Source organism: Hemiscyllium ocellatum, chromosome 5, assembly GCF_020745735.1.
Source record: "Hemiscyllium ocellatum isolate sHemOce1 chromosome 5, sHemOce1.pat.X.cur, whole genome shotgun sequence".
Lineage (NCBI taxonomy): Eukaryota > Metazoa > Chordata > Chondrichthyes > Orectolobiformes > Hemiscylliidae > Hemiscyllium > Hemiscyllium ocellatum.
In genome coordinates this window covers 75,447,083-75,474,747 of record NC_083405.1, presented here as the reverse complement: position 1 = coordinate 75,474,747, position 27,665 = coordinate 75,447,083, and the positions used below count along the sequence as shown (strand labels likewise).

At 42.0% G+C, this 27,665-nt stretch overlaps 1 protein-coding gene across 1 annotated transcript in view; it reads right to left on the bottom strand.

Annotated features, from left to right (window-relative positions):
- lancl2 (LanC lantibiotic synthetase component C-like 2 (bacterial)) overlaps window positions 1-27,307 on the bottom strand; it is a 61,436-nt gene extending 34,129 nt beyond the window's left edge. The window contains exons 1-2 of the mRNA XM_060824860.1: window positions 26,741-27,307; window positions 261-378 (exon numbers count right to left, since the gene is read on the bottom strand). Of these exons, the coding sequence (XP_060680843.1) occupies window positions 261-378; window positions 26,741-26,926 (304 nt within the window). The 5' untranslated portion in view covers window positions 26,927-27,307. The remainder of the gene's footprint in view (window positions 1-260; window positions 379-26,740) is intronic.
- Window positions 27,308-27,665: the final 358 nt, after the last annotated feature.

Genomic DNA, 27,665 nt, shown 5'->3' with positions numbered 1-27,665 from the left:
TCAAATTTAACAAGGCACATGGCTCAAATGAACCACGTTTTGGATTGCTGATTGCAAATGTACATTTTTTTGAGAGATGTGTAAATTTGGTAATTAGAGACCTGTCCATCTAACATCTGTGGTTGGAAAATTAGGAACTATTGAATGGCAAAATCAATTCTCACTTGGAGAATTGTCATAAAAGTTTTGAGGAATAGTCAGCATGCTTGGCTGTAAATGCATGCAATGAGTGACTATAAAAGGTACTGAAATGCTCTCACCTGTCCAACCAGTGTAAGCACAACAGTCATGAGGATCAGCAGTCTTCAAACCCTCTTCCATCTGTATCAAAAGATCCTTGATTTTATGTTGAATCCGCTTTATGAAGGCTGGACTGAGCTGCAAAAAATATGTTTTATTAATACTACGGTATTTTTAAAAATCTTACAATTGCAGTATTATATAATGAAAGCCTTGTAATTATTTAATATTTCCCCCTTCTCCCCACCGACCCCTCAAGTACCAAAGTAACTTTTAAGTTGTACATGTTCCTTCCGTATTTCAAAGAAAATGTAACAGGTATTATGAACATATACCTAATACAAATCTGTCAAACCTGAAAGACATCACAAAATGATGGATGAGCACAAGCACTTTTATTACACTGCTTAAAGTTGAAAGAAAAAAAAGTGTTGCCTGCAGTGACCGGAAAATAAAGAAAAAAAAAATCAAAAAAGGCATTTTAACAATGTACCTGGAATTGTTCATCTTTTGGTTCCCACAAGAAATATCATGTTATTGGAAATGGTTGTAGGTTCAATCAGCAATTTGAGGGTCTCAAGTGTATACTTTAAACTGATATTTTGGTGCAGCCCTGGGGTGGTATGTTGATATAGCTCCTGCCCTTTGAATAAAACATTTAATTTAAAGGTCCCCCTACAAATTTAACAAATTGCATGCTACATTTCAACACCTAGAGAACATATCAGGTTTCTGGACTAAAATTAACACCTCAAATCAGCATTATCAAACAACAGATCAGGAACAGATAGGACACCAACTCAGAATGGTTCAGGGAACAAAACATCCACTGCCCTGTGGCCAACCACTTCAACTTCCCCTCATAATCCCCCAAGGACATGCAAGTCCTGGGTCTCTTCCAGCACGAAATCAAAGCCACCCACCAACTGGAGAAAGAACACTTCATCTTTTGCCTAGGGACTATACAACCACATAGCATCAGCATTGACATCACGAGTTTCCAAATGTCCCCTCCCTCCACCTCATCCCAGATCCAACCCTTCAACTCAGTACTGCCCTTTTAACCTGTCCATCTTCCTTTCCACCTATCTGCACCACCCATCTCAATGACCTATCACAATTTCCTCCCCCCTGCAACCACCTATTTCCATCCCACTTATCTTGCCCCCAGCCCCAACCCTCTATTTACCTTTCAGCCTCCTTCCCCATCCATATTCCTGATCAAGGGCCTATGCCAAAAACATCAACTCTCCTGCTCCTCGGATGCTGCCTGACCTGCTGTGTTTTCCAGCATCATACTTTATCAATTCTGACTTGCCAGCATCTGCAGTTCTCACTTTCTCCTAACATATCAGGAAAGTCAAATAATTCAGACAAGTTTGCATTACAAAAATATAATCACATGACAAACTACCAGCCTCGATGGTTGAAAACAAAAAGTTCAAACCATTACAAAAAGAAAGGATACAATTAGTCTAGAGTTTAGTGTAAAGACCTTACCTTTTTATTTTACTATAGATCAGGGACTGATGAAAAACTTTTATAATAAAATAATAAAAATAAAATACTTTTACAATAAAGTACAGGGAAAGAATTCCAGTACCTTTCAAAAGCAATTTAGATGAGGCAATGGCCTAATGTGTTATCACTGAACTATTAATCCAAAAGCCCTGGGTAATTTTTTGGCAACCCAGGTTTGAATACTTCCGTGGCAAATGATGGAATTTGAATTCAAATTAAAGAAAAGGTCTGGAATTAAGACACTAACGATGACCATGAATCCGTTCTTGATTGTTGGAAAAACCCATCTGGTTCAGTAACATCCTCTAAGGAAGGAAACTTATTCTCACGTAGTCTGGCCTACATGTGATAGCAATGTGGTTGACTCCTAACTGCTCTCTGAGCAATAAGGATGGGCAATAAATACTGGCCAAGCAAGCACAACCCACCATCCCATTAATGATAAAAAAAGGTCTCTGAAAGTCATCTTGTTTACACTGTACTGGGGAGGTTGTGGGGGGTGGTGGTGTTTGGTTAGTCTGGCTCAGGGGTTTGTGTACAAAGTGAGATTTGGATATCAACAGGTTGCCGATTGAATTGTGGAGTTGTGACTAGTTGTGGATACCAAAGGCAAGTAGCTTGATAACAAATAGATCATTGATTCCTGGGTGGCTGAACAGCTTGCAAATGTGAATGATGCCTTCAAACTGCTGAAGCAAAGATGGTGCACATATCGTTTTCTCTCTCTCAACAGCAAAAGTCTGTACTGAAAGTCTGATTATTTTGTTTTCACTAGTTGTTGTAAGACGCTGCTTTTAACCAAAGGCTTGAAATTTGTGAACCAATTGCTTCCTTTAAAGAAGTCAGAGAAACTGATGAGAATGATCAGAGAACTGAAGGATATAGGAAACAAAAGAAGCATGCCATTAGAACCAGTGCTTGGGATTCAATGAACTGCACCCCCAATACTTTTGCCCCTCCAGCCACAGAAATGATTTTTGTTCTGTCTGTATTTGTATGCGTTTGGGGGCTTTGAGTTTTAACTAGTAGAGTTAAAGGTCATAGTTACATCTCTGTGGCTAGAATCTATTTATTTTTAATAAATAGTATTTTGTAAAAAGTGTTACAACACGGAGTAAACCCTCCTGCTTATTTTAACCCAGAAACACAGAAATGATTTATCCCATGAAGTAATGTGAAAATTTGATAGCCCAAGAACTAGATAAAGTAAAAGTAACAACTTTATTTCTTAAAGTATAATAGAGAATAATTAACTAACAACTACTTACAACCCCTTCCTCTAACCTATCTTTACTTTCCCTTCTATAATACTAGTCCGATAAAACTCCTGATTAAAATTTACGAAGCAAAACTTCTCATCTTAAAACCAGGCAGTTTTCGGTTCTTCTCTGTATTCCTGTCTTCTTCCTCTTAGGAATTCTGCTTCATAGGTTACTGGTTGATAAAGGTACCTTTAAGTGAGCTTAGGCAGTTTGCAGATATCGTTGGCTTGGCAGTTCCATTCCCAACTCTTCAATTTTCCTCAGTCTTATACCCAAAGCATCAGATTGTGTCATTGGCTTTTAAGATTGTCAATATACTAAATTCAAAATTGATTGGAGTTGGTATTTTGGGGGGTAATTTAAACTGATTGGCCTAATTCGTATCTGCTTTTGTAACCTTCCTGCTGCATTACCTGTTGGACCAAAAGGTTACCTTATACTTTTTTCCTGAACACATGGTGCTATCAGGTTGTTTTGTTGTTTTTAAACTTACTTAAAGGTACAGAATACCCAAATCTTCATAACAGCTTCCCCCTAAAGAGAGAATGAACCATCATAATGAAAAGATGGCTTTTTTTTTCTATTTTTTTTAAAAACACATTACCCTAACACACACATAACTTTAATAAGTTCTCCTTAACTTCTTCCTATATACCTGTGTATGTATCTCATCTAAACTTTATCAGTTAAAACTGAAATAACGCATCTGCAATTACATTCTTACAACTCACATGTATGATTTTTAAAAGTCTAATATAAGACTCCAACAAAATACTCACATTTTTTGTATTTAAAATGTTCTAAATTTTAAAGTGTACAACCATCTCCAAAACATTGTTTGTGACATACACATGAAAATGTTAGATTAGATTAGATTAGACTTACAGTGTGGAAACAGGCCCTTCGGCCCAACAAGTCCACACCAACCCGCCGAAGCGCAACCCACCCATACCCCTACATTTACCCCTTACCTAACACTACGGGCAATTTAGCTTGACCAATTCACCTGACCCGCACATCTTTGGACTGTGGGAGGAAACCGGAGCACCCGGAGGAAACCCACGCAGACACGGGGAGAACGTGCAAACTCCACACAGTCAGTCGCCTGAGTCGGGAATTGAACCCGGGTCTACAGGCGCTGTGAGGCAGCAGTGCTAACCACTGTGCCACCGTGTACCAAACTCAATAGTTCCTTTTCGATTGTGGAGTATTTCTACTGGTGTATGTTGATCTGCTTCAAAAAGTAACCAACTGGCAGTTCAATCCCATCCTCATCTTCCTGTAGGAGTACAGCTCCAACTCCAATGTCACTAGCATTGACGGTGACTTTAAAAGGTTTCGAAAAGTTTGGTGTAGCTAAAACTGGTTTGGTGGTTAATATGGCTTTCAAGTGGTCGAATGGTTCCTGGCATTGTTCGGTCCACCAAAACTGTGTGTTCTTCAGCAAATCTATTAATGGTGCCACTACACTGCTAAAGTTTGGAACAAACTTCTGATAAAATCCGGTGAGTCCTAAGAATCGAAGCACCTCTTTCTTCAAGGTTGGTCATGGAAATTCCTCGATGGCTTTCGTCTGTGCATTCCGTGGGGTCAACCTTCCATGACCGATGTCATGTCCTAAGAACATCACCTCGGCTTTCGTGAATTCAGTTTTATTTGAGTTTATCACCAGTTTTGCTTCTCGTAGTCGTTCAAAGAGCTCTGCCAACTGTACCATGTGATCTTTCCAAAACTTACAAAGATCACTACATTGTCCAAATGGGCTGCACAGTTTATTAACCCAGCCACAACTCTGTTCATGAGTCTTTGGAATGTGGCGGGTGCATTCTTCATTCCAAAAGGGCATTACTTTAAACTGATATAGCCCATTTGTGGTTAATAGTGCAGAAGTTTCTTTTGCCAACTCTGATAAAGGTACCTGCCAGTAACCACGCATTAAGTCAAACTTGGTGATGTAACTGGCTTATCTGATTTTCTCGATACAGTCCCCCAATTGAGGAATTGGATATCAGTCCGATTATGTAATGGCACTGACCTTCTGATAATCCTCGCAGAATCATCGAGTCCCGTCCGGTTTGGAAACCAAGACAATCGGCGAACTCCACTCGCTTGGTTTGATGGTTTCCTCCCTTAGCCTTTCAGGACTAAACACTTCTGTCTGGCTTTGAAAGGATTAAGCCAACAGGGATGTTGTTTTATGGAAACCGTATTCCCTATGTCTACTTCATGTACAACAGCATGAGTCCTCCATATACTGCAGTAACAAATCTTTCAACTGCATCCTATGTTCCTGAGACAGATAACCTATCCCACTCCTCAAGGACTTCTTCATTTTTTAAATCTATTTTGAGGCACAGCAAAATCCACATCATCTGGATTTGATTCCTCACTCTGTGGGGTCATAACTAACACCTGTTTCTCTAGTTCTTTCTCTCTAGTATAACATAGTTTCAACATGTTCACATGACATTCTCAATACCTTTTCTTCCTACCTGGCAACTTTAATAGACTGACTCAACTTTTTCTCAATTTGATAGGGACTACTAAATCTGGCTTTGAAAGGATCTCCTATCACTGGTAACCGTACTAACACATTATCCCCTTGGAAAAACGTTCGAGTCTCAGAGCTTTTATCTGTCACCTGCTTCGTTCTACACTGTGCCTTCTTTAGACGCTGTTTAGCTAGCTCGCCTACTCGATTTAGTCTCTCCCTCACCTCCGATATGTAATCTAAGTGTGAGATCTCCAAGTCAATTCTTCTTCAATTAATTTCAAAGGACCTCTGACTTCATGACTGAATATTAACTCAAAGGGAGTAAACTAAGTAGATTTATTTGGGGCATCTCTAATGGCAACAATACAAATGGGATACCTTTATCTCATAGATTCAGGTAGTCCTGACAGGATGCTCTCAACATGGTCTTCAAGGTCTGACGCCACCTTTCTAAAGCTCCCTGGGATTCCGGATGATGCACACTGGATTTAACGTGCAGTATAGCTAAGCTATCCATAACCTCCTTAAACAGCCTAGCAATAAAGTTCGACCCTTAGTCCGACTGAATCTCTCTGGGTAGCCCATATTGTGTGAAAAAAGCTACAACTCCTCTACTACCCCTTTTCAATTATAACCCATGTGAAAAGATTCTTCAAATGTGGGAATTGGCAACAAAGGTGCTGGTTGTATTACCGCCTATGGCTTACCTACCACTTGGCATGTATGACATGCATGGCAAAATTTAACCACATCCTTGTGCACTCCAGGCCAATAAAAATGTTTTTGTACCTTATCCTGCGTCTTTCATACCCCGAGGTGATGTCCTACAGGTAGTTCATGTGCTACCTGTAACACCTCCTGTCTGTACACTACCGACAACACAATCTAGTGCACTTTAGCAAATTTCTCCTCTGCACTAACCTGCCGTGGTCTCCATTTCCACCTTAGGATTCTATCTTTCAGTTAATAACCCTATGGAATATTCTTTTCCTCCTTTTCGGAGTTCGAATCCAAATATATATCTTCTATTGGCTTGTCTTACTGTTGCAAGTCCCTTAGCCTTTCAGGACTAAACACTTCTGTCTGACCCTCTGCCTGTTCAGGTCTTTCCTGCACCAGTACATCAAACAGGATGTCCGCTAACTGAACCTTAACTCCTTCATCTTTCTCTTTACTTTTCGCTTTGTGAGACTTATGATAGTGAGATCTGGTTACCACAGTCTGGGAAAATACTAGGATATTTCTGTTTTAACTCCTCAGTTTCTTGGTCTTCCTTGGGCTTCTCCACAACAATCAGTGTCACTCCCACCTTGGATCCTGCCAAAGCATCCACAAGAACAAACTGAATTCCTGAAACTGACACTCTATAGCTTCCCCAGTCTTGAGTTGACGCTCCAACCTGACCTTATATAGGGGAACGGTAAATTTTTGCCCATTTATACCACAAATTACTACACTCTCAGGTAACAGATTAAAAAGGGTATATATTCGCTCACACCTTAATATCAATTTCGCTGCTCCTTGGATGCTGCCTGAACTGCTGTGCTCTTCCAGCACCACTAATCCAGAATCTGGTTTCCAGCATCTGCAGTCATTGATATTAAGGAGGTAAAAACAATGACTGGTTAGATCCTGTATCTCTCAAAATTATAACTTCTTGTCCTTCTCCCCTGTTCTTTCTGAGTAAACGTTACCCACAGAGGTGAATTCTTTGTAGAGATCAGGTACTAAACCCAGCTTCTGTGCACTCTCCTGCAGCTCCTTGGTTCTTCTTGGGGTCCCCTTCACTAATGCCACTGGCTTAGCTTCTTTTACCACATCTTTTCCCACAGCGCCCTTCTTTAATGACCAGCACTGTGACTTAATGTGTCCCACTTTACCATAGTGGAAATGCCAGAGTCCTTTCACCTCCTATCCACCCTCTTCAGCTTTTTTTTAATCCTGTGGTAAATTCTTATCCAGTGCTCTCTACTCTTGGTTTCATAGTGTAGGATCTCCCCTTCTCCCAACTTCTATCCATCACAGGACAGAAATTAAGGCCGGAAGCTTGTCTTATTCACCAACATGTACTCATCTGCTAATTCCACTGTCCTTCTCACTTTTTGAACTTTCTGTTCCTCCATAAGAATTCTTACCCTCTCTGGAAGTGAGCTTTTAAAACTCCTCCAGCAGAATAATCTCTCTTAGCATCTCAAAAGTATTACCTATTTTCAAAGCATGCACCAGTCGATCAAAATGACTATGTTTAATTCTTTTGAACTTAATATAAGTCTGACCTTAGTCAGACTTAGTCAACACAAGTCCTTCTTTGTGTTTCTGAACCACTATCTATATGCTTCTGGAACCAATTCATAAGCACTTAAAATAGCCTGTTTAACCTCTTCATAATCTCTTGACCCCCTCATCTGACAGTGCGGCAAATATCTTACGAGCTCTGCCTACCAGTTTAGTCTGAACTAGCATTACCCACAAATCCTCGGACCACTCCATCTGCCTGACCAATTTTTCAAATGAAATAAAAAAAAGGCTTCAACATCTTTCTCATCAAAATGTGGCAGAGTTTTGATATATTTGTATATATCACTACCGTCTCTTTTAAATTTCCATCCTGTTAACTTGATTTTGCTGATTAAGTTGCAACTTCAAGTTCAAATTCTCTCTTTTTGCTCAACTAAGAACTGTCTCTTTTTCCTCTCTCTTTCTCTCTCTCTTTCTTCTCTTTGCTCAGCCAAGAACCTTCTCTCTCTCTTTTTTCCTTTCCTTATCTTCTAACTCCATTATCCTCAATTGTAATTTAAAGTTTTTCTACCACTACTGTACTTGTCTGTTTCTCTGATACTCAAAACACTTAGGTGTATCTCCCTTACAATTTCAGCTTTACTTTTGTCGTTGGTTAAACCCAAATCTAACTTATTTGCTAATTCTAAAAGTATGGCATTTTTTGTTCCTTCTAAACTTTCTTGGTAAATTTGAGAATCATCTTCAAATCTCAGAACCTTTTTAGCAATTTTAGAAAGGCTTTAATTTTAATTTAAATCGCTTTTAAATAAGTGATACAATAAAACCTCATTTAGGACACTAACCTTCAAGTGTTTAAATTTTTTAGATTAGATTACTTAGTGTGGAAACAGGCCCTTCGGCCCAACAAGTCCACACCGACCCGCCGAAGCGCAACCAACCTATACCCCTTACCTAACACTACGGGCAATTTAGCATGGCCAATTCACCTGACTCGCACATCTTTGGACTGTGGGAGGAAACTGGAGCACCCGGAGGAAACCCACGCAGACACGGGGAGAACGTGCAAACTCCACACAGTCAGTCGCTTGAGTCGGGAATTGAACCCAGGTCCCTGGCGCTGTGAGGCAGCAGTGCTAACCACTGTGCCACCCCATCTACTGGCATTTTTTTTTGTACCCCCAAATCTACTCAAATCTGTCTAAAACGGTTCAAATCCCAGATGAACCTCCAAATTGTTACAACACGGGGTAAGCCCTCCTGCTCATTTTAACTCAGACAGAAAATGATTCATTCTGTGCAGTAATCTGTGAAAATTCGAGAGGCCAAGAACTAGTTAAAGTAGAAGTAACAACTTTATTTCTTAAAGTATAACAGAATAATTAAATGACAACTATTTACAACCCCTTCCTCTAACCTATTATGTTCCCTCTATAGTACTAGTCCAATGAAACCCCCCAATTATGATTTACAAAACCAGGCAGCTTTCAGTTCTTTGTATTCCTGTCTTATTTTCTTCTTGGGGATTCTGCTTCACAGGTTACTAATCATAAAGGTACTTTTAAGAGAGCTATTCTCTAGGCAGTTTGCAGATATCGTTGGCCTGGCAGTTCTCCTCCCAACTGTTCAATTTTCCTTAGTCTTATACCCGCAAAGCATCAGATTGTGTCATTGGCTTTTAAGATTGTCAATATACTAAATTCAAAATTGATTGGAGTTTGGTTTTTTTTGGGGTACTACCTGCTGAACTGAAAAAATATAATGTAACCTTTTAGAACACTTGGTGCTATCAGACAGTTCTGCTGCTTTTAACTCAAAAGGTACAGTACACCCACACCTTCATAAAGGGAAAAATTGGTTGTTATTTGTTCAGCTGTTTTGAACTTACATCATTACTTCTGCATGTTGCCAAAAATGCATCAGGTCTTGAGGAAAATAGATCCCAATTTTTGTTCTTTCACAACTTGATCTTTGTGACATCTCCTACGAATAGCATGGACTCCCGTACAGGAACATTGTCAATGTTTTATATTAACCTGGATTTTCCCCAAAAGGCAAATTGGGGACTTCACATACTTTGATAAAGTTTACAAATTTCTGTGACTACTTCAGGAAGAGAGAGCCTGGATTTCGAGCATGCAATTTCAGTGAGGTTTGACAACAGTATTATGTTCAACCCAGCTCTATTTCTAATTATTCTCATTTCTCAAGGACTGGGGTATAGAACGTTGCTACAAAACAGTCATAGGTCAGAGTTAAGAATTTTAAAACTAAAATTAAGACCTGTTAGATAGATCTGGGAATGCAATTGTCAAGATTTTTAATGCAGTGTGAAATTTACTAATGATAATTTGTTTGTGAAAGAAAATTATGCTTTATCTGATCAGAATTTAACACAGTTTATGCAGCACAATGTCTTATTATAATAAATTCACTAGAGGAAAGCGACACACCCAAGAGTCATTTAGAATGTCTACCATACTGCTTGCAAAGCAACAGTATAAACAAGTCTCAAGTAACAAAGAGAATTAATGAGAGCAGAATGGTGATCATGATCTATGTGGACTTCAGTAAAGCATTCGACAAGGATCCCCATGGGAGACTGATTAGCAAGGTTAGATCTCATGGAATACAGAGAGAACCAGCCATTTGGATACAGAACTGGCTCGAAGGTAGAAGACAGAGGGTGGTGGTGGAGGGTTGTTTTTCAGACTGGAGGCCTGTGAACAGTGGAGTGCCAACTGGATGACTTCCTTTTTGCCAGTTATATAAATGACTTAGAACTGAGCATAAGCGATAGAGTTAGTAAGTTTGCATATGACACCAAAATTGGAGGTGCAGTGGACAGCAAAGAAGGTTACCTCAGATTACAATGGGATCTTGATCTGATGGGCCAATGGGCTGAGAAGTGGCAGATGGATTTTAATTTAGATAAATGTGAGGTGCTGCATTTTGGGAAAGCAAATCTTAGCAGGACTTATACACTTAATGGTAAGGTCCAATGGAGTGTTGCTGAATAAAGAGACGCCAGAGTGCAGGTTCATAGCTCCTTGAAAGTGGAGTTGCAGGACACTCGGTAGATCACTTTTGGTATACTGCGTTCAATTCTGGTCTCCTTCCTATTGGAAGGATGTTGTGAAACTTGAAAGGGTTTAGAAAAGATTTGCAAAGATGTTGCCAGGGTTGAAGGATTTGAACTATAGGGAAAGGTTGAATAGGCTGGGGTTGTTTTGCCTGAAGCGTCAGAGGCTGAGGGGTGACCTTATAGAGGCTTACAAAATCATGTGGGGCATGGATACGATAAATATCCTGGGTGGGGGAGTCCAGAAGTAGAGGGTATAGGCTTAGGGTGAGAGATGAAAAATATAAAAGAGACCCAAGGGGCAACTTTTTCACGCAGAAGGGGTATGAGCATGGGATGAGCTGCCAGAGGAACTAATGGAGGCTAGTACAATTGTGACATTTAAAAAGCATTTGGATGGGTATAGGAATAGGAAGGGTTTGGAAGGAATTGGGCTGGGTGCTGGCAAGTGGGACTAGATTGGGTTGGGATATCTGTTCGGCATGGACAAGTTGGACCGAGAGGTCTGTTTCCTTGCTGTACATCTCGATGACTCTAATTGTACCCATTGCAGATCAGAAATGCAATTCATCACAATTTTGACGAAACCACATGTAGATAGTTGCGAACTTCGTGGACAACAGCAATCCAGTAGCTGTCCATATCCGATTGCTGTGTAGCGCATTGTATGAGCACCAACAGCTTTACAGGTTCTAATAGATCTCTGAAACACCAAAAGCAATTCGAGTTACTGCATTTAGAAAGGTTATACTGGCCTTGGATAAGTGTGGCATAGATTTACTGGAATGTTAGCTCTACTCCAATGGGCTGTATAGTCAGAAATTTGGAACGCTAAGTGGTGGTTGTGTTGAAGTTTTCAAATCAAAGAAAATAGTTAGAGTCAATTAAGCAAAACTATTTCTGCTGATTGAGAAGTCTAGGACTTGGGGCATAATCTAATATCTAATGTTAGGCCTTTCGGGAACAAAGTTAGGAAACTCTTCTACACAGAAAAAGACAGAAGTTTGGAACTCTTGAAAATCAACAACTGATGCAACATCAATTGTAATTTTAAATCAGAGATTGATAGCTATCATGATCAAATATAGTTACTGGTCATGGGACAAAAGTGGGTTTATGGAATTAGACTGCAAATCAGTTATGGTCTCACTGAACATCAGAACAGGCTGGGGAGACTTGTTATTAGATGATGATTTCATTAATCTAAAATATTGGCGCTATTTAAATGTTAAAAATTCTCAAATATGCCATGTCAATGGAAAATGCTATCAATGTGTTGTAATATTTGCATTTCTAGAGATTGTACAAAACATGTGAAAATGCATTCATTACAGATATAGACTAGTCGAATTGAAAATCTTCATCTGTGAAAAATCAAAACTCCTTGCTTTTTTAAACAGGACATTGGTTAGGCCACTGCTGGAATATTGCGTGCAATTCTGGTCTCCTTCCTATCGGAAAGATGTTGCGCAAGTTGAAAGGGTTCAGAAAAGATTTACAAGGATGTTGCCAGGGTTGGAGGAGCTGAGCTGAACTGAACTGGCTGGGGCTGTTTTCCCAGAGCATCAGAGGCTGAGGGGTAAGCTTATAGAGATTTACAAAATTATGAGGGGTATGGATAGGATAAATAGGCAAAGTCTTTTCCCTGGGGTCAGGGAGTCCAGTACTAGAGGACATAGGTTTAGGGTGAGAGGGGAAAGATATAAAAGAAGCCAAAGGGGCAACTTTTTCCTCGCAGAGAGTGGTACGTGTATGGAATGAGCTGCCAGAGGATGTGGTGGAGGCTGATACAATTACAACATTTTAAGAGGCATATGAATAGGAAGGGTTTGAAGGGATATGGGTCGGATGCTGGCAGGTTGGACTAGATTGGATTGGGATATCTGGTTGGCATGGATCGAAGGATCTGTTTCCATGCTGTACATCTCTATGACTCTACTAACAACAGATAGAATTTCATAGTCACCAGTGGTTACTGCAACAGACACCATATATTTGACCAAGTTAGAAATATCATCTGATTTTAGCTTTGCAAAAAGAAAACTTGTAACATAGTTAGGGGTTGAAAACAGATTTTTTTTCACTGTACACAATAGAATTATGACATAACTTTAATGTGGAAGTGTTAGTGTTGGACTGGGGTGGACAAAGTCAGAAGTCACATGACATGAGATTATAGTCCAACAGGGTTATTTGAAATCACAAGTTTTTGGAGCACTGCTGCATCATCACACGAAGTTCACCTAATGAAGGAGCAGCACTCCAAAAGCTTGTGATTTCAAATAAACCTGTTGGACTATAATCTGGAGTCGTGTGACTTCTGAAATAACTTTAAGATCCAGTCCATTAGAAAGCATTAAGCACAAAAATAAGGCACTGATTAAAAACCACAATGTTATTCTCTGCAGTGAGTTAATGAAGAGGAGCGTAAAGACCTCTTTTTATAAACAAAAAAGATATGGACTAATTTAGAACAGGGCAGCAAATATACACCAAAATATGATAAATCCAAGCTGCTTTGGATGTAAATTTGTTAAATTCTGGAATACTATCATCTCTATTAGTTTGCAAACTTTATTTCTCACCTACAGACTGACTGTGCCATACACAGGTACTTGATGCTTTGAATTGTTTGTTAATATTATGTAGTGTAGGTCATTCTGCTGTAACATATGTTTCTTTAATGCAAATTTATTGTAACTTGATTGATGAATTGGAGACACTGTTTCTATAGCACGAACTTTTAAAACGTGTGCCAACACTAAGTGCTGTTTCGAAAGTGCGATTTTTCTATAATGTGGGGTTGCACAAGAATGTGCTATAGAAGAACCAGCTGTATATCTTTCAAAGTGGTTCTCCAGTTTCCGCTGAATAGATCTTGAGTGCCTTCATATTACAGAATTCATTAACTTTTCTCCCTCCAGTATCCCAGTATTATCAATGCTGTGAATCTTCTATTGTTTGATATGTGGATAGGTTTCACTGTACTGACAACAAAAAACAAAAATCGTGGTCACTATTTCACTTACCAGCTGTTAGGTTTTCTTTGATGACTGTGTGTATGGCTTGAGAAACCAGCACTTTGAAAACCGTATCACTGGTGTTTACAGACATACTAAGTTCTTAGCCTGTGACTTGAAATAGCAATAGTCATCTTATATTTGCTAGCACCAAGATACTCAGCAGTGTCATTATTAACACAACCTAATTTACATGACAGCATTAAGATGAACAAATGCTCAAATATAAATGGAGCATTTGTCCATTTTGTTTCCAAATGTTCATGATTTCAAGATGACCACTGTAGCATTTAGTTGATTCCTAAATAAGTTAGACATTTTGCCTCTGGAGTGTGTCATATGTATCTGTGTGGTTAGTGGAACCTCCGGTTACATCTAAGTTTAGTGTCCTTAGTTTGGTTTGTTACTCTGAGAAGTATAGACATCCAAATGTGGTCATATTAGGCATGTATAATATATTAATTTACAGTACTTCTCAGTCAATGAGTTATTTCTGAAGTACTGTTGCTGTTGCGTAGGGAATTGCAACAGCCAATTTGTACACAAGACCCCAAAGGCAGATACTAAATTAACCAGCAGGTAATGTTATAATTGTGGTGGTGAGAGGGGACTGCTGGCTAGAACATTCAGAAAATGCTTCAAATAATGCCAATTTAGTTTTCGTAGATTCTGTGATCAAGTCACAGTCAGTCAGAAAACCCATAACTCAGACACAAATATACTAGCACCAAGTTCAGGATGACTACTCGTCATTATAGGTGTAGTTGATGCAGAAACGTATTAACTTATCACCTCAAATGGTGATGCAAAGCTGACAGCTCTCTCTATACAAACAGTTTAATGTTTTCACAGCTTGAAAAAAAACATCAATGACAAATTTTCATTTCAGCATTTACTGAAACTTGGAGAAAAGTTAGACATAAAATAGTTAAGGTGTATATTTACACACTAACAATCACGTTTTAAATTAATTCCTGGTGCCAACATCAAGCTCATTCATCTGGTTTTACAAGTTGTACATTAGAGAGAAAAAGCTGCCTGGAAGTTCTGAAGACAGTGTGTTTCTACAGTGTAGTGGTTATCACGTTTGCCTCACACACGAACAGGCCCTGGTTCGTAACTGGGCAGAAACAGCCATGCTCCCTTATTACAGGCGGCAATGTTTTAGTGGCAGCACGGTGGCTCAGTGATTAGCACTGCCGCCTCACTGCGCCACAGACCTGAGTTCAATTCCAGCCTCAGGTGACTGGCTGTGTAGAGTTTGTGCATTCTCCCTGTGTCTGCATGGGTTTCCTCCAGGTGCTCTGGTTTCCTCCCACAGACTAAAGATGTGCAGGTTAGATGAATTGGCTATGCGAAATTGCCCATATGTTCAGGGATGTGTAGGTTTCCACACTGTAGGGATTATATGATGCAACATTCTATGATACTAATACAACCATTTGAAAGATTTCAAAATACATAGCTAAACAAAATACCATTTATTGCACATCATTACTTTACAGTTAATAAATAGCCACTTAAAATCTTCCTTTCCTGCCCTAGATTTGACTTACTGTCTCGTCCAGTGAGATGTCAAGTCTTTCCAATGGAAAACTCAAAACTGAGAACTTGTACTTTCTCAGTATTATAATGATCTGCAAGGTTCGAAAAGAAACACTTCTAGTCGGCAATTTTCACAAACTCTTACAGGAGTAACCTAGTCCCTTAACCCCACTAAACAATGTTCTTTTCTAGCAGAGACGGTACTTGCATTTGACTTCAGTCAGGTCTCCTTCAAACAGAACAAAGAACTCAAACTAATTCTTTTTAAAACTCCAGCTCTTCCTAAAACCAATTACAAATGTTTTCTTTCAGCATAAACCCTACAGTATCAACAAGTTTTCATGAACATTACAGGATTTGCAGTCACTTGCCCTGACATACTGATTTTAAATCATAATTCAGGAAAAACAGACCTAGTTGTTTGTTAATTCTCCTCATGAAAATAAGCTATACCCACATGCCATTAAGTTGATATCTCAGATCTCTGTTCAATGTCTTAGGCTATACCTAGGATACTGAGCAGTCTCAGACATCACTGCTGAGAAAGATTATATTGATTAGATTAGATTACTTACAGTGTGGAAACAGGCCCTTCGGCCCAACAAGTCCACACCGACCCGCCGAAGTGCAACCCACCCATACCCCTACATTTACCCCTTACCTAACACTACGGGCAATTTAGCACGGCCAATTCACCTGACCCGCACATCTTTGGACTGTGGGAGGAAACCGGAGCACCCGGAGGAAACCCACGCAGACACGGGGAGAACGTGCAAACTCCACACAGTCAGTCGCCTGAGTCGGGAATTGAACCCGGGTCTCAGGCACTGTGAGGCAGCAGTGCTAACCACTGTGTCTTGAAGAGAGTGCAAAATCAATTTACTGGAATGAAATTGACCTCCAAAAGGTTAAATAGAGAGTTTATACAAATTAGGTTTGCATTTCCTGAAAATTATTTGGATAAAGAAGGAAGGATTTGATCAATTTTTTAAAGATGTTTTTCAAATTTTCATACATTGAGAAATTGAAAGCAGTTATGAAGTTAAGACAGACTTCTAAATGGATGATAAGAGTTTGGTACGCTTATGTAAATGACAACTGCTGCTAGTTCAATTGTTAAAACTTAAAACGGAGCTTGACAGATTTTTATTAATGAAAAATAAAGTAATTGTGGGGCAAAGGCAGTAATAAGAGATCAGAACAGTGCCAAGACATTGAATGGCAGAGCACAATCAAGAGGCTAAATAGCACAGCGCTGTTCCCAGTACAACTTTAGTTTGAAATGTTTAAGTGTAATCTGTCATTTCACAATTTAGATATTGGGCTGCCGGGAAGGAAGCTGATGTGAAAAGAGAAGACAAGTCAATTACACTTCAAAAACATTAGCTAAAAGGTTCGTAAGTATTTTACTTGGAGACTGTGTTCGTCACAGTTTAATAGTTCCCACAAATCTAATGAATCAAATCTCTGTTGGTTAACTGTAGGGAAATAAATCATTTGTTTTGTATTCCACAAACCTCAGCCAAAAGTAAATGGTTTTACATTTCAACTAGTATAAAGGTCCAAAGATGTGGGGAATCAGGAAAAAAACCTTGGGTACAGATAGGAAAGCATCAGAAAAGATGGAAAATAACTGACGGTTGATGTCAGCACAGAAAGGAAACATTCAAATAAAGAAAGCACTTCAAGGGTTACTTTTCAAGCCACTACTGCTCCTTAAATTATAAGAATGTTCTAGGGCAGATTCTTGAGGCACTGTGCTCTTGCCTGCTGGCTGGATATCTAGCCAGGGATCCTCACTACCCCTTTTTGTGAAGACTTGCTGAATCACAAGTCAGACAGTGGTGAGGACACTGACAGGTCTTCCCCTGAAATCAAGACCCCTGTAGTTGATGTCTCATTTACAAGAGCTGTTAACCAATCAAGACAGAGCCTGTGCTCAGTAGCATCAATAGGGGAGCTGCTGCCACTGTGAAACAGGCATCAGAATCCCAGGATCAGAAGCAACCCATGAATTAACACTGCCAGAAGCAAAATTCAGATACACCATTAGTCCAGCTAATTAAAGTGAGGTCCATGCTTGACATGCTACCAATCAACGCCCTTTAGTAGCTAATTAATGACAACCCATGGGTCTTCTCCTGCTGCTACTAATATTAACCTAGATGCCACCAGTATTAACCCAGCTGCAGGGAGGCTTGTCACCATGCAGTGTGCCCAGCAGCTATCAGGATGTGTGTGGGTCCAAAGAACATTGAGCGACTGTTCAAGGCACCCTATATTAATTACTTGTGGTCAGGGCTGCATACTCAAAACCATCTAATTACATGACTTGCCCCTATCCAAGCTCATTAACCAATGAAAGCAAAGGCTCCCACTTTAGATTCTTAAATACAACGCAAATTGGTTAAATTTTCAAATCATAGTTCAGTAAAAGGACAACAAGATAAACTTAACTAAAATCACAGAATATCTCTATTTAGCAGAGTTCAGTAGAAATTTTCTATGCTAGCTAAAAGAAATTCTGAAAAAAAAATCTTTTGATCAGTAATCTAATAACTGGGACTGAAATTTTGGGATTACCAAATCAAAGTTTTTAAATGCAATGTTGAAATGTCTAATATTAGGGGTCACACATTTTAGATGAGAAGGGGTAAGTTCAAAGGAGATGTGAGGTGCAAGTTTTTTCTCCCCCTAGAGTAGTAGGAGGTGTCTGGAATGTGCTGCCAAGGGTGGTGGTGGAAGCAGATACAATAGGGGCATTTGTGGAGCTTTTAGATAAGCACATGAACATGTAAGGAATGGATGATATGGACAAAGGGCAGGCAGAAGGGATTAGTTTAATTTGGTGTCATGTTCCGCTTAACACTGGGGACTGAAGGGCCCATTCCTATGCTGTACTGTTCTATGACCAGGAGTGTTCTGACCCATGGTGGCTATATTCAAGAAGCACTTGTGTCAAACAGGCAGTCGATAATTGTGGGACAGTAGAGGAGATTTGAAGAGAAAACTTCTTAGGAAATAACCTGAAGGCCAAGAAATCTCAAGCTCATAAATGTTTGAAGTGATATTCAGAGCACATAACTAATCTTCCAATTCTGATAAATGGAGGACTTATCCATGAGGCAGTATGGGCAGAGCTCAAAAGTAAGATGGGTGCAATCACTGGTAGAATACCCCACCTACGTTCGGGAGTCCAAGAACTCCCCACCTATGTTCGGGAGTCCAAGAACTCCCCACCTACGTTCGGGACACCACCCACGCCCTCCACCTCCTCCAGGATTTTCACTTCCCCGGTCCCCAACGCCTTATTTTCACTATGGACATCCAGTCCCTGTACACCTCCATCCCCCATCACGAAGGACTCAAAGCCCTCCGCTTCTTCCTTTCCCGCCGCACCAACCAGTACCCTTCCACTGACACCCTCCTTCGACTGACTGAACTGGTCCTCACCCTGAATAACTTCTCTTTTCAATCCTCTCACTTCCTCCAAACTAAAGGAGTTGCCATGGGCACCCGCATGGGCCCCAGCTATGCCTGCCTCTTCGTAGGATATGTGGAACAGTCCATCTTCCGCAACTACACTGGCACCACCCCCCACCTTTTCCTCCGCTACATCGATGACTGTATCGGCGCTGCCTCGTGCTCCCACGAGGAGGTTGAACAGTTCATCAACTTTACTAACACCTTCCATCCCGACCTGAAATTCACCTGGACTGTCTCAGACTCCTCCCTCCCCTTCCTAGACCTTTCCATCTCTATCTCGGGCGACCGACTCAACACAGACATCTATTATAAACCGACTGACTCCCACAGCTACCTGGACTACACCTCCTCCCACCCTGCCCCCTGCAAAAACGCCATCCCATATTTCCAATTCCTTCGTCTCCGCCGCATCTGCTCCCAGGAGGACCAGTTCCAACACCGCACAGCCCAGATGGCCTCCTTCTTCAAGGACCGCAGATTCCCCCCAGACGTGATCGACGATGCCCTCCACCGCATCTCCTCCACTTCCCACTCCTCCGCCCTGGAGCCCCGCTCCTCCAACCGCCACCAAGACAGAACCCCACTGGTTCTCACCTACCACCCCACCAACCTCCGCATACAACGTATCATCCGCCGTCATTTCCGCCACCTCCAAACAGACCCCACCACCAAGGATATATTTCCCTCCCCTCCCCTATCAGCGTTCCGCAAGGACCACTCCCTTCGTGACTCCCTCGTCAGATCCACACCCCCCACCAACCCAACCTCCACCCCCAGCACCTTCCCCTGCAACCGCAGGAAATGTAAAACGTGCGCCCACACCTCCACACTCACTTCCCTCCAAGGCCCCAAGGGATCCTTCCATATCCGCCACAAGTTCACCTGTACCTCCACACACATCATCTATTGCATCCGCTGCACCCGATGTGGCTTCCTATATATTGGTGAGACAGGCCGCTTACTTGCGGAACGCTTCAGAGAACGCCTCTGGGCCGCCCGGACCAACCAACCCAACCACCCCGTGGCTCAACACTAACTCTCCCTCCCACTCCACCGAGGACATGCAGGTCCTTGGACTCCTCCACCGGCAGAACATAACAACACGATGGCTGGAGGAGGAGCGCCTCATCTTCCGCCTGGGAACCCTCCAACCACAAGGTATGAATTCAGATTTCTCCAGTTTCCTCATTTCCCCTCCCCCCACTTTGTCTCAGTCGGTTCCCTCAACTCAGCACCGCCCTCCTAACCTGCAATCTTCTTCCTGACCTCTCTGCACCCACCCCACTCCGGCCTATCACCCTCACCTTGACCTCCTTCCACCTATCCCACCTCCATCGCTCCTCCCCCAAGTCCCTCCTCCCTACCTTTTATCTTAGCCTGCTTGGCTACTCTCTCATTCCTGATGAAGGGCTTATGCTCGAAACGTCGAATTCCCTATTCCTGAGATGCTGCCTGGCCTGCTGTGCTTTGACCAGCAACACATTTTCAGCTGTGATCTCCAGCATCTGCAGACCTCATTTTTTACTCGAAGATTATACTCAATGCACCCCAAAAGCCACCAAAGACATTGAGGAACAAAAACATAGGCAGATTATGGAAAGATGCAACAACAACAGGTTGTCATAGTGGGTGACTTTAACGTCTCCAATATTGACTGGGACTCCCTTAGAGCAAGAGGATTAGATAGGCCAGGACTGTTAGGTGTATTCAAAACAGTGTCTTGAAACAGAATGTGCATGGACCAACTAGGAGCAGGAGCCATAATGGACCTTGTATTGACTAATGAACCTGGCCAGATGACTGACCTATCAGTGGGAGAGCATATAGTAATTACAACTCCTTAGGTTTTCAGATAACTATGAATAAAGATAAGTCAGGACCTTGCAGGAAGATTCTAAATTGGGGGGTGGGGGTGGCATTATGGCAGTATTGGATTGTAGCTAGGGAGTGTTAATTGGGAGGAACTTTTATCCAGCAAGTCCACATGTGACATGTGGGAGCTGTTTACATGGAGCTCAAAGTTCAGGAGTGGCATGTTCCAGTAAGGACAAGGATGGCAAAATAAGGGACCCTTGGATAACGAGGGAGGTTGTGAATTTAGTCAAAAAAGAAGCATATGTAAGGCTTAGGAAGCTAAAATCAGACAGGGCCCTTAAGAAATATAAAGACCAAGGAAAGAACTCAAGCAGGGAATTAGGGCCATGAAATGACCTGGCAAGTAGAGTTAATCCCATGGCATTCAACACATACAATAAAAACAAGAAGATAACAGGTGATAAGGCAGGACCACTCAAGGACAAAGAAGGGAACTTGTGCTTGGAGTCAGAGGATGTGGGCGAGATCCTAAATGAGTACTTTGCATCGCTATTCACCCAGAAGGAGGATAGTGAGATTTGTGTGGAGCATGCTAATATGCAAGAGCATTTTGAGATCAAGAAAGAAGTGGTGTTGGGTCTCTAGAAGAGCATTAAGGCAAATAAATCCCCAGGGGCCAATATCCTCAGGTTATTGAGAGAGGTAAGACAGGAAATTTTTGAGGCCTTGCCAAGATCTTTGTATCCTCGTTAGCCACTGGAGGCATCCTACAAGTAACTAATGGAAGCGAAGGGAAGGGAAATAGGAATAATCCAGGAAACTACAGACTGGCGAGTCGTGCATTAGTGGTTGGGAAGCTTTTGGAGAGAATTCTCAGGGTTAGGATTTGCGCATATGGGGAAGGTCATGTCTTACTAAGATGACTGAATTTTTCAAGGATGTGACATAGGTAATCAATGAGGGTAGAGCAGTAGACGTTGTTTACATCAATTTTAGTAAGGCTTTTGACAATGTCATGGTAGTCTCATCCAGAAGATTAAGATGCATGGGATCCACAATGACTTGGCTTTGTGGATTCAGAATTGGCTTGCCCAGAGAAGGCAGAGGGTAGTGGTGGAACGGTGTTTTTGTGGCTGGAGGTCCATGACTAGTGGTGGGGATCCATACTGGGACTTCCACGGTTTGTGATATACATAAATGATGTGGATGAAAATGTAGTTGCGTGGGTTAGTCAGTTTGCAGGTGACACAAAGATCGATGGAGTTCTGGACAGTGTAGAAGGTTGTAAAAGGATGCAGCGGGATATAGATCAGTTGCAGACAAGGGCGGAGAAATAGCAGATTGAGGTTTAATTGCCAGATAAGAGTAAGGTTCTGCACTTTGGGAGATCAAATGTTAAGGAAAAGTATGCAAGTTATGGTAGGACCCCAAAAGCATTGATGTTCAGAGAGATCTCAGGTTTCAATTCCACAGCTCTCGGAAAGTGGTCACACAAGTAGATGCAGTGGCAAAGAAGGCATATTTGCCTTTATTGGTCGAGGAATTGAGTACAAGGGTCAAGATGTCATGTCGCAACTTTACAAGACTTTAACTGGGCCACACAGAGCACTTTGCTCAATTCTTGTTGCCACATTACAGAAAGGATGTGGATTTGGAGAGGATGCAGTAAAGGTTTACCAAGATGCTGCCTGGATTACAGGGTATGAGCTATAAGAAGAGGTTTGAAAAATCCAGTTGTTTTCTCTGGTGCAGCAAAGGCTGAGGGGAGACCTGATAGAAATCTACAAAATTATGAGATGCGTAGATAGGATTGACGGTCAGAATCTTTTTCCCCCAGAATTGAAATGTCCAATATTAGGGGGCATGCATTTAAAGGTGAGAGGGGGAAAGTTCAAAAGAGATATAATGGGCACTTTTTTTATAAACAGAATGGTATGAGTCTCAAATGCGCAGCGAGGGACGGTGGCTGAGGCAGATATGATAGGGTCATTGGAGGGACATTTAGATAAGCACACGGATATGCAAAGAATGGAGGGATATGGACCAAGAGCAGGCAGAAGGGATTAGTCTAATTTGGTGTCAAGTTCAACACAACATTATGGGCCAAAGGGTCAATTCCTGTACCAAAATGTTCTACATTCTATATTCAGTCTGTTCTGACATAACGCGATAGTTCTGTTCCCATGCAATCCCATGTTATAAGAAAATCATGAAATGGCAGCACCATTTAAACCAATGGGACTGGAATCATGTTATAGCCAACAGGTAAGGAAAGTTTATTATTCTACAAATAATGATCTAAATCCTTCAATTGCGTTATAGTCAATTTGTGTTATAGTAGAATCAACTGACCTAATTTGAGTATTGGGAGTGCAGGTCAAATCAGCATAGAAGGAAAATTAAGCTAAGAGCTTAAAATTTTGGAAATGTAGTGGACAGCAAAGGTGGTTACCTTGGAGTACAACAGGATCTTGATCAGATGGGCCAATGGGCTGAGGAGTGGCAGATGGAGTTTAGTTTAGATAAATGTGAGGTGCTGCTTTTTGGAAAGGCAAGTCAAAGCAGGGCTTATACACTTAATGGTAAGGTGCTAGGGGAGTGTTGCTGAACAAAGAGTCCTTGGAGTGCAGGTTCATAGTTCCTTGAAAGTAGAGTTGCAGGTAGATAGGATAGTGAAGGTAGTGTTTGGAATGCTTCCCTTTATTGGTCAGAGCATTAAGTACAGGAGGTGAGAGGTCATTTTGCAGCTTTGCAGGACGTTGGTAAGGCAACTGTTGCAATATTGTGTGCAATTCTAGTCTCCTTCCTGGCGGAAGGATGTTGTAAAACTTGAAAGGGTTCAGAAAGATTTACAAGGATGTTGACAGGGTTGGAGGATTTTAACTATAAGGAGAGGTTGAAGAGGCTGTGGCGGTTTTCCATGGAGCGTCGGAGGCTCAGGGGTGACCTTATAGAGGTTTACAAAATTATGAGAGGCATGGATAGGATAAATAGACAAGATATTTTCCCTGTGGTGGGGGAGTCCAGAACTAGAGGGTATAGGTTTAGGGTGAGAGGGGAAGGAGATAAAAGGGACCCAAGGGGCAACATTTTCACACAGAGGATGATGAGTGTATGGAATGAGCTGCCAGAGGAAGTGGTGGAGGCTGGTACAAATTAAAGCATTTAAAAAGGCATCTGGATGGGTCCATGAATAGGAAGCATTTAGAGGGATATTGGCCAAGTACTGGCAAATGGGACTACATTAATTTAGGATATCTGGTCAGCATGGATGAGTTGGATCAAAGGGTCTGTTTCTGTGCTGTATCTTTCTATGACTTTCTGACTCTATGTGTAGTCTTCAAGTGATGCAGATTAAGAGGATGGAGTAGAGGAGCGATTTCACTGAGACTTTAACCTAACAGATCAAATCAGATATCTCTACTACATTTGATCAGTTGCTATAGTACATCCCAAATGCTTTTTAAAACTAAATATTCATAGTCTGTGGGGTCACTGGTTCATAGAGTCATAGAGATGTACAGGATGGAAACAGACTCTTCGGTCCAACCTGTCCATGCCAACCAGATATCCCAACCCAATCTAGTCCCACCTGCCAGCACCCAGCCCATATTCCTCCAAACCCTTCCTATTCATATACCGATCCACATGCCTCTTAAAATGTTGCAATTGTATCAGCCTCCACCACATCCTCTGGCAGCTCATTCCATACACGTACCACACTCTGTGTGAAAAAGTTGCCCCTTAGTCTCGTTTATATTTTTCCCTTCTCACCCAAAACCTATGCCCTCTAGTTCTAGACTTCCCGACCCCCGGGAAGAGACTGCCTATTTATCCTTTCCATGCCCCTCAATTTTATAAACCTCTATAAGGTCACTCCTCAGCCTCCGACGCTCCAGGGAAAACAGCCCCAGCCTGTTCAGCCTCTCCCTATAGATCAGATCCTCCAACCCTGGCAACATCCTTGTAAATCTTTTCTGAACCCTTTCAAGTTTCACAACATCTTTCCGAAAGGAAGGAGACCAGAACTGCACGCAATATTCCAACAGTGGCCTAACCAATGTCCTGTACAGCCGCAACATAACCTCCCAACTCCTGTAATCAATACTCTGACCAATAAATGAAAGCATACCAAACGCCTTCTTCACTATCCTATCTACCTGTGACTTCACTTTCAAAGAGCCATGAACCTGCACTCCAAGATCTCTGTTCAGCTACACTCCCTAGGACCTTACCATTAAGTGTATAAGTCCTGCTAAGATTTGCTCTCCCAAAATGCAGCACCTTGCATTTATCTGAATTAAACTCCATCTGCCACTTCTCAGTCCATTGGCCCATCTGGTCCAGATCCTGTTGTAATCTGAGGTAACCCTCTTCACTGTCCATTACACCTCCAATTTTAGTGTCATGTGCAAACTTACTAACTGTATCTCCTATGCTCACATCCAAATCATTTATGGAAATGACAAAAAGTAGAGGACCCAGCACTGATCCCTGTGGCACTCCACTGGTCACAGCCCTCCAGTCTGAATAACAACCCTCCTCCACCACCCTTTATCTTCTACCTTTGAGCCAGTTCTGTATCCAAATGGCTAGTTCTCCCTGTATTCCATGAGATCTAATCTTGCTAATCAGTCTCCCATGGGGAACCTTGTCAAACACCTTACTGAAGTCCATATAGATCGCATCTACTGCTCTGCCCTCAACAATCTTCTTTGTTACGTCTTCAAAAAAACTTAATCAAGTTTGTGCGACATGATTTCCCACACACAAAGTCATGTTGACTATCCTGAATCAGTCCTTGCCTTTCCAAATACATGTACATCCTGTCCCTCAGGATTTCCTCCAACAACTTGCCCACCACAGAGGTCAGGCTCACTGGTCTATAGTTCCCTGGCTTGTCTTTACCGCCCTTCTTAAACAGTAGCACCACGTTTACCAATCTCTAGTCTTCCGGCACCTCACTTGTGACTATCGATGATCCAAATATCTCAGCAAGGGGCGTAGCAATCACTTCTCTAGCTTCCCACAGAGTTCTCGGGTACACCTGATGAGGTCCTGGGGATTTATCCACTTTTAACCATTTCAAGACATCCAGCACTTCCTGCTCTATAATATGGACATTTTGCAATATGTCACCATCTATTTCCCTACAGTCTATATCTTCCATATCCTTTTCCACAGTAAATACTGATGCAAAATATTCATTTATTATCTCCCCCATTTTCTGTGACTCCGCACAAAGGCCGCCTTGCTGATCTTTGAGGGGCCCTATTCTGTCCCTGGTTACCCTTTTGTCCTTAACATATTTGTAAAAACCCTTTGGATTCTCCTTAATTCTATTTGCCAAAGCTATCTCATGTCCCCGTTTTGCCCTCATGATTTCCCTTTTAAGTATACTCCTACTTTCTTTACACTAAGGATTCACTCGATCTATCCTGTCTACACCTGACATATGCCTCCTTCTTTGTCTTAACCAAACCCTCAATTTCTTTAGTGAGACCAGCCAACATTGATTGCCCATCCCCAAATACCCAAAGGGCAATTAAGAGTCAACCACATTGTTGTGGATGTGGAGTTGCATGTTGGCCAGAATAGGTAAGGATTTCTCTCCATGAAATGGCATTGCTAAACACCATGGGGTTTTACAACCATCGACAGTGAATAAATGGTTGCCATGAGGCCAGGTTAAAATTGTGCAGAATTCAAGTGCCACCACTTGTAATGTTGGGCCATAAACGTCGGCATAAAGCAAAGTGGGGTCGCGCAAACGAGCAGCAGGAGTGGACCATTCAGCCCCTCGTGCCTGGCCTGTCATTCTTGTTTTCGGCTGCAGTCAGTTAAACAGACCAGAGTCCGCCCGCTGGGTTTACAGAGGCGGAACCAACAAGTGCCGCTCCCTCCCCGGGAGAAGGCAGGAGTCCGGAGACTGGGGGTTGGGGAAGGAGACCGACAGGTGGGCATCTGCCAGACGGCCCTGTCACCGCGGCGGCGGCGGACCATCCATCGCTATTTCTGACCTTATTATAACTATTACCTTCCCGTTCGAGTCGAAGCAGTCCGCCGCCTCCTGTTGCTGGTCGTGCGGCCCGGCTCCGGAGCTGTTCGCCGGTGCCGAGGCGGCTGCGGCGCCGTTCCCCCTGCAGTCCGGGTACGGGTTACAGAACGAGCGCTCCTCCATCTCCAGCTCCGACCTCAACCGTTTCGACATGGTCTCTCCCATCACACCCCGGGGCGACGGGGCCCCGAGCGGGACAAAAGGCGCGGCGGCTGTGTGCGATTGTTTTCTCTTTCCAGCTCCCCCTCCCACTGCCAGCCTGGGCCGGCCGGGAGAAGGAGGCAATCCTGCACACAGTGACACAGACAGAGAGGTGCACCCGTCCGCTGCTCTCTCTCTCTTTCTCACTACAAGGCACTATACCCTGAGACACAGAGAGAAGGGGGGTAAAAATCAACAGCCACTCCCCTCTCTTCTTTTGGTGTCTGTCATTACCATTCATAAACTCACTAGCAGACTACACACACACACACACACACACACACAGAGAGAGAAAGGGGCTGCACACAGTCCAGATCTCCTCCACCTCCAGCCAATTCACGCCAACCTTTCGGTCATCCCCACCCCCAGCTCTCTTGAGGAAAAATGTATTCCCGCACGGCTTTAATCAAATTGCGCTGGGCCACTTGCAAATTAATTCGCCCCTCGGTAATTGCACTGCAACGTAGTACTTGTACGCCCTTCAAATGAGTCAGTGAACTGTTTTATAATAAAAATATAAAATATATTGTCCGGTTTGTTAAAAAATACAATGCAGCGCAGTCACCAATAACTGACAAAGGATTATATTAAGTTTTATTTGCTCAACGTTTTTTCCTCTTATTTAGCAGAATCCAAGCTGTTTTTGATCATCTACAACTGACATTAAATCAGAATAATTATATTCTTTAAGAAGACAGAAATC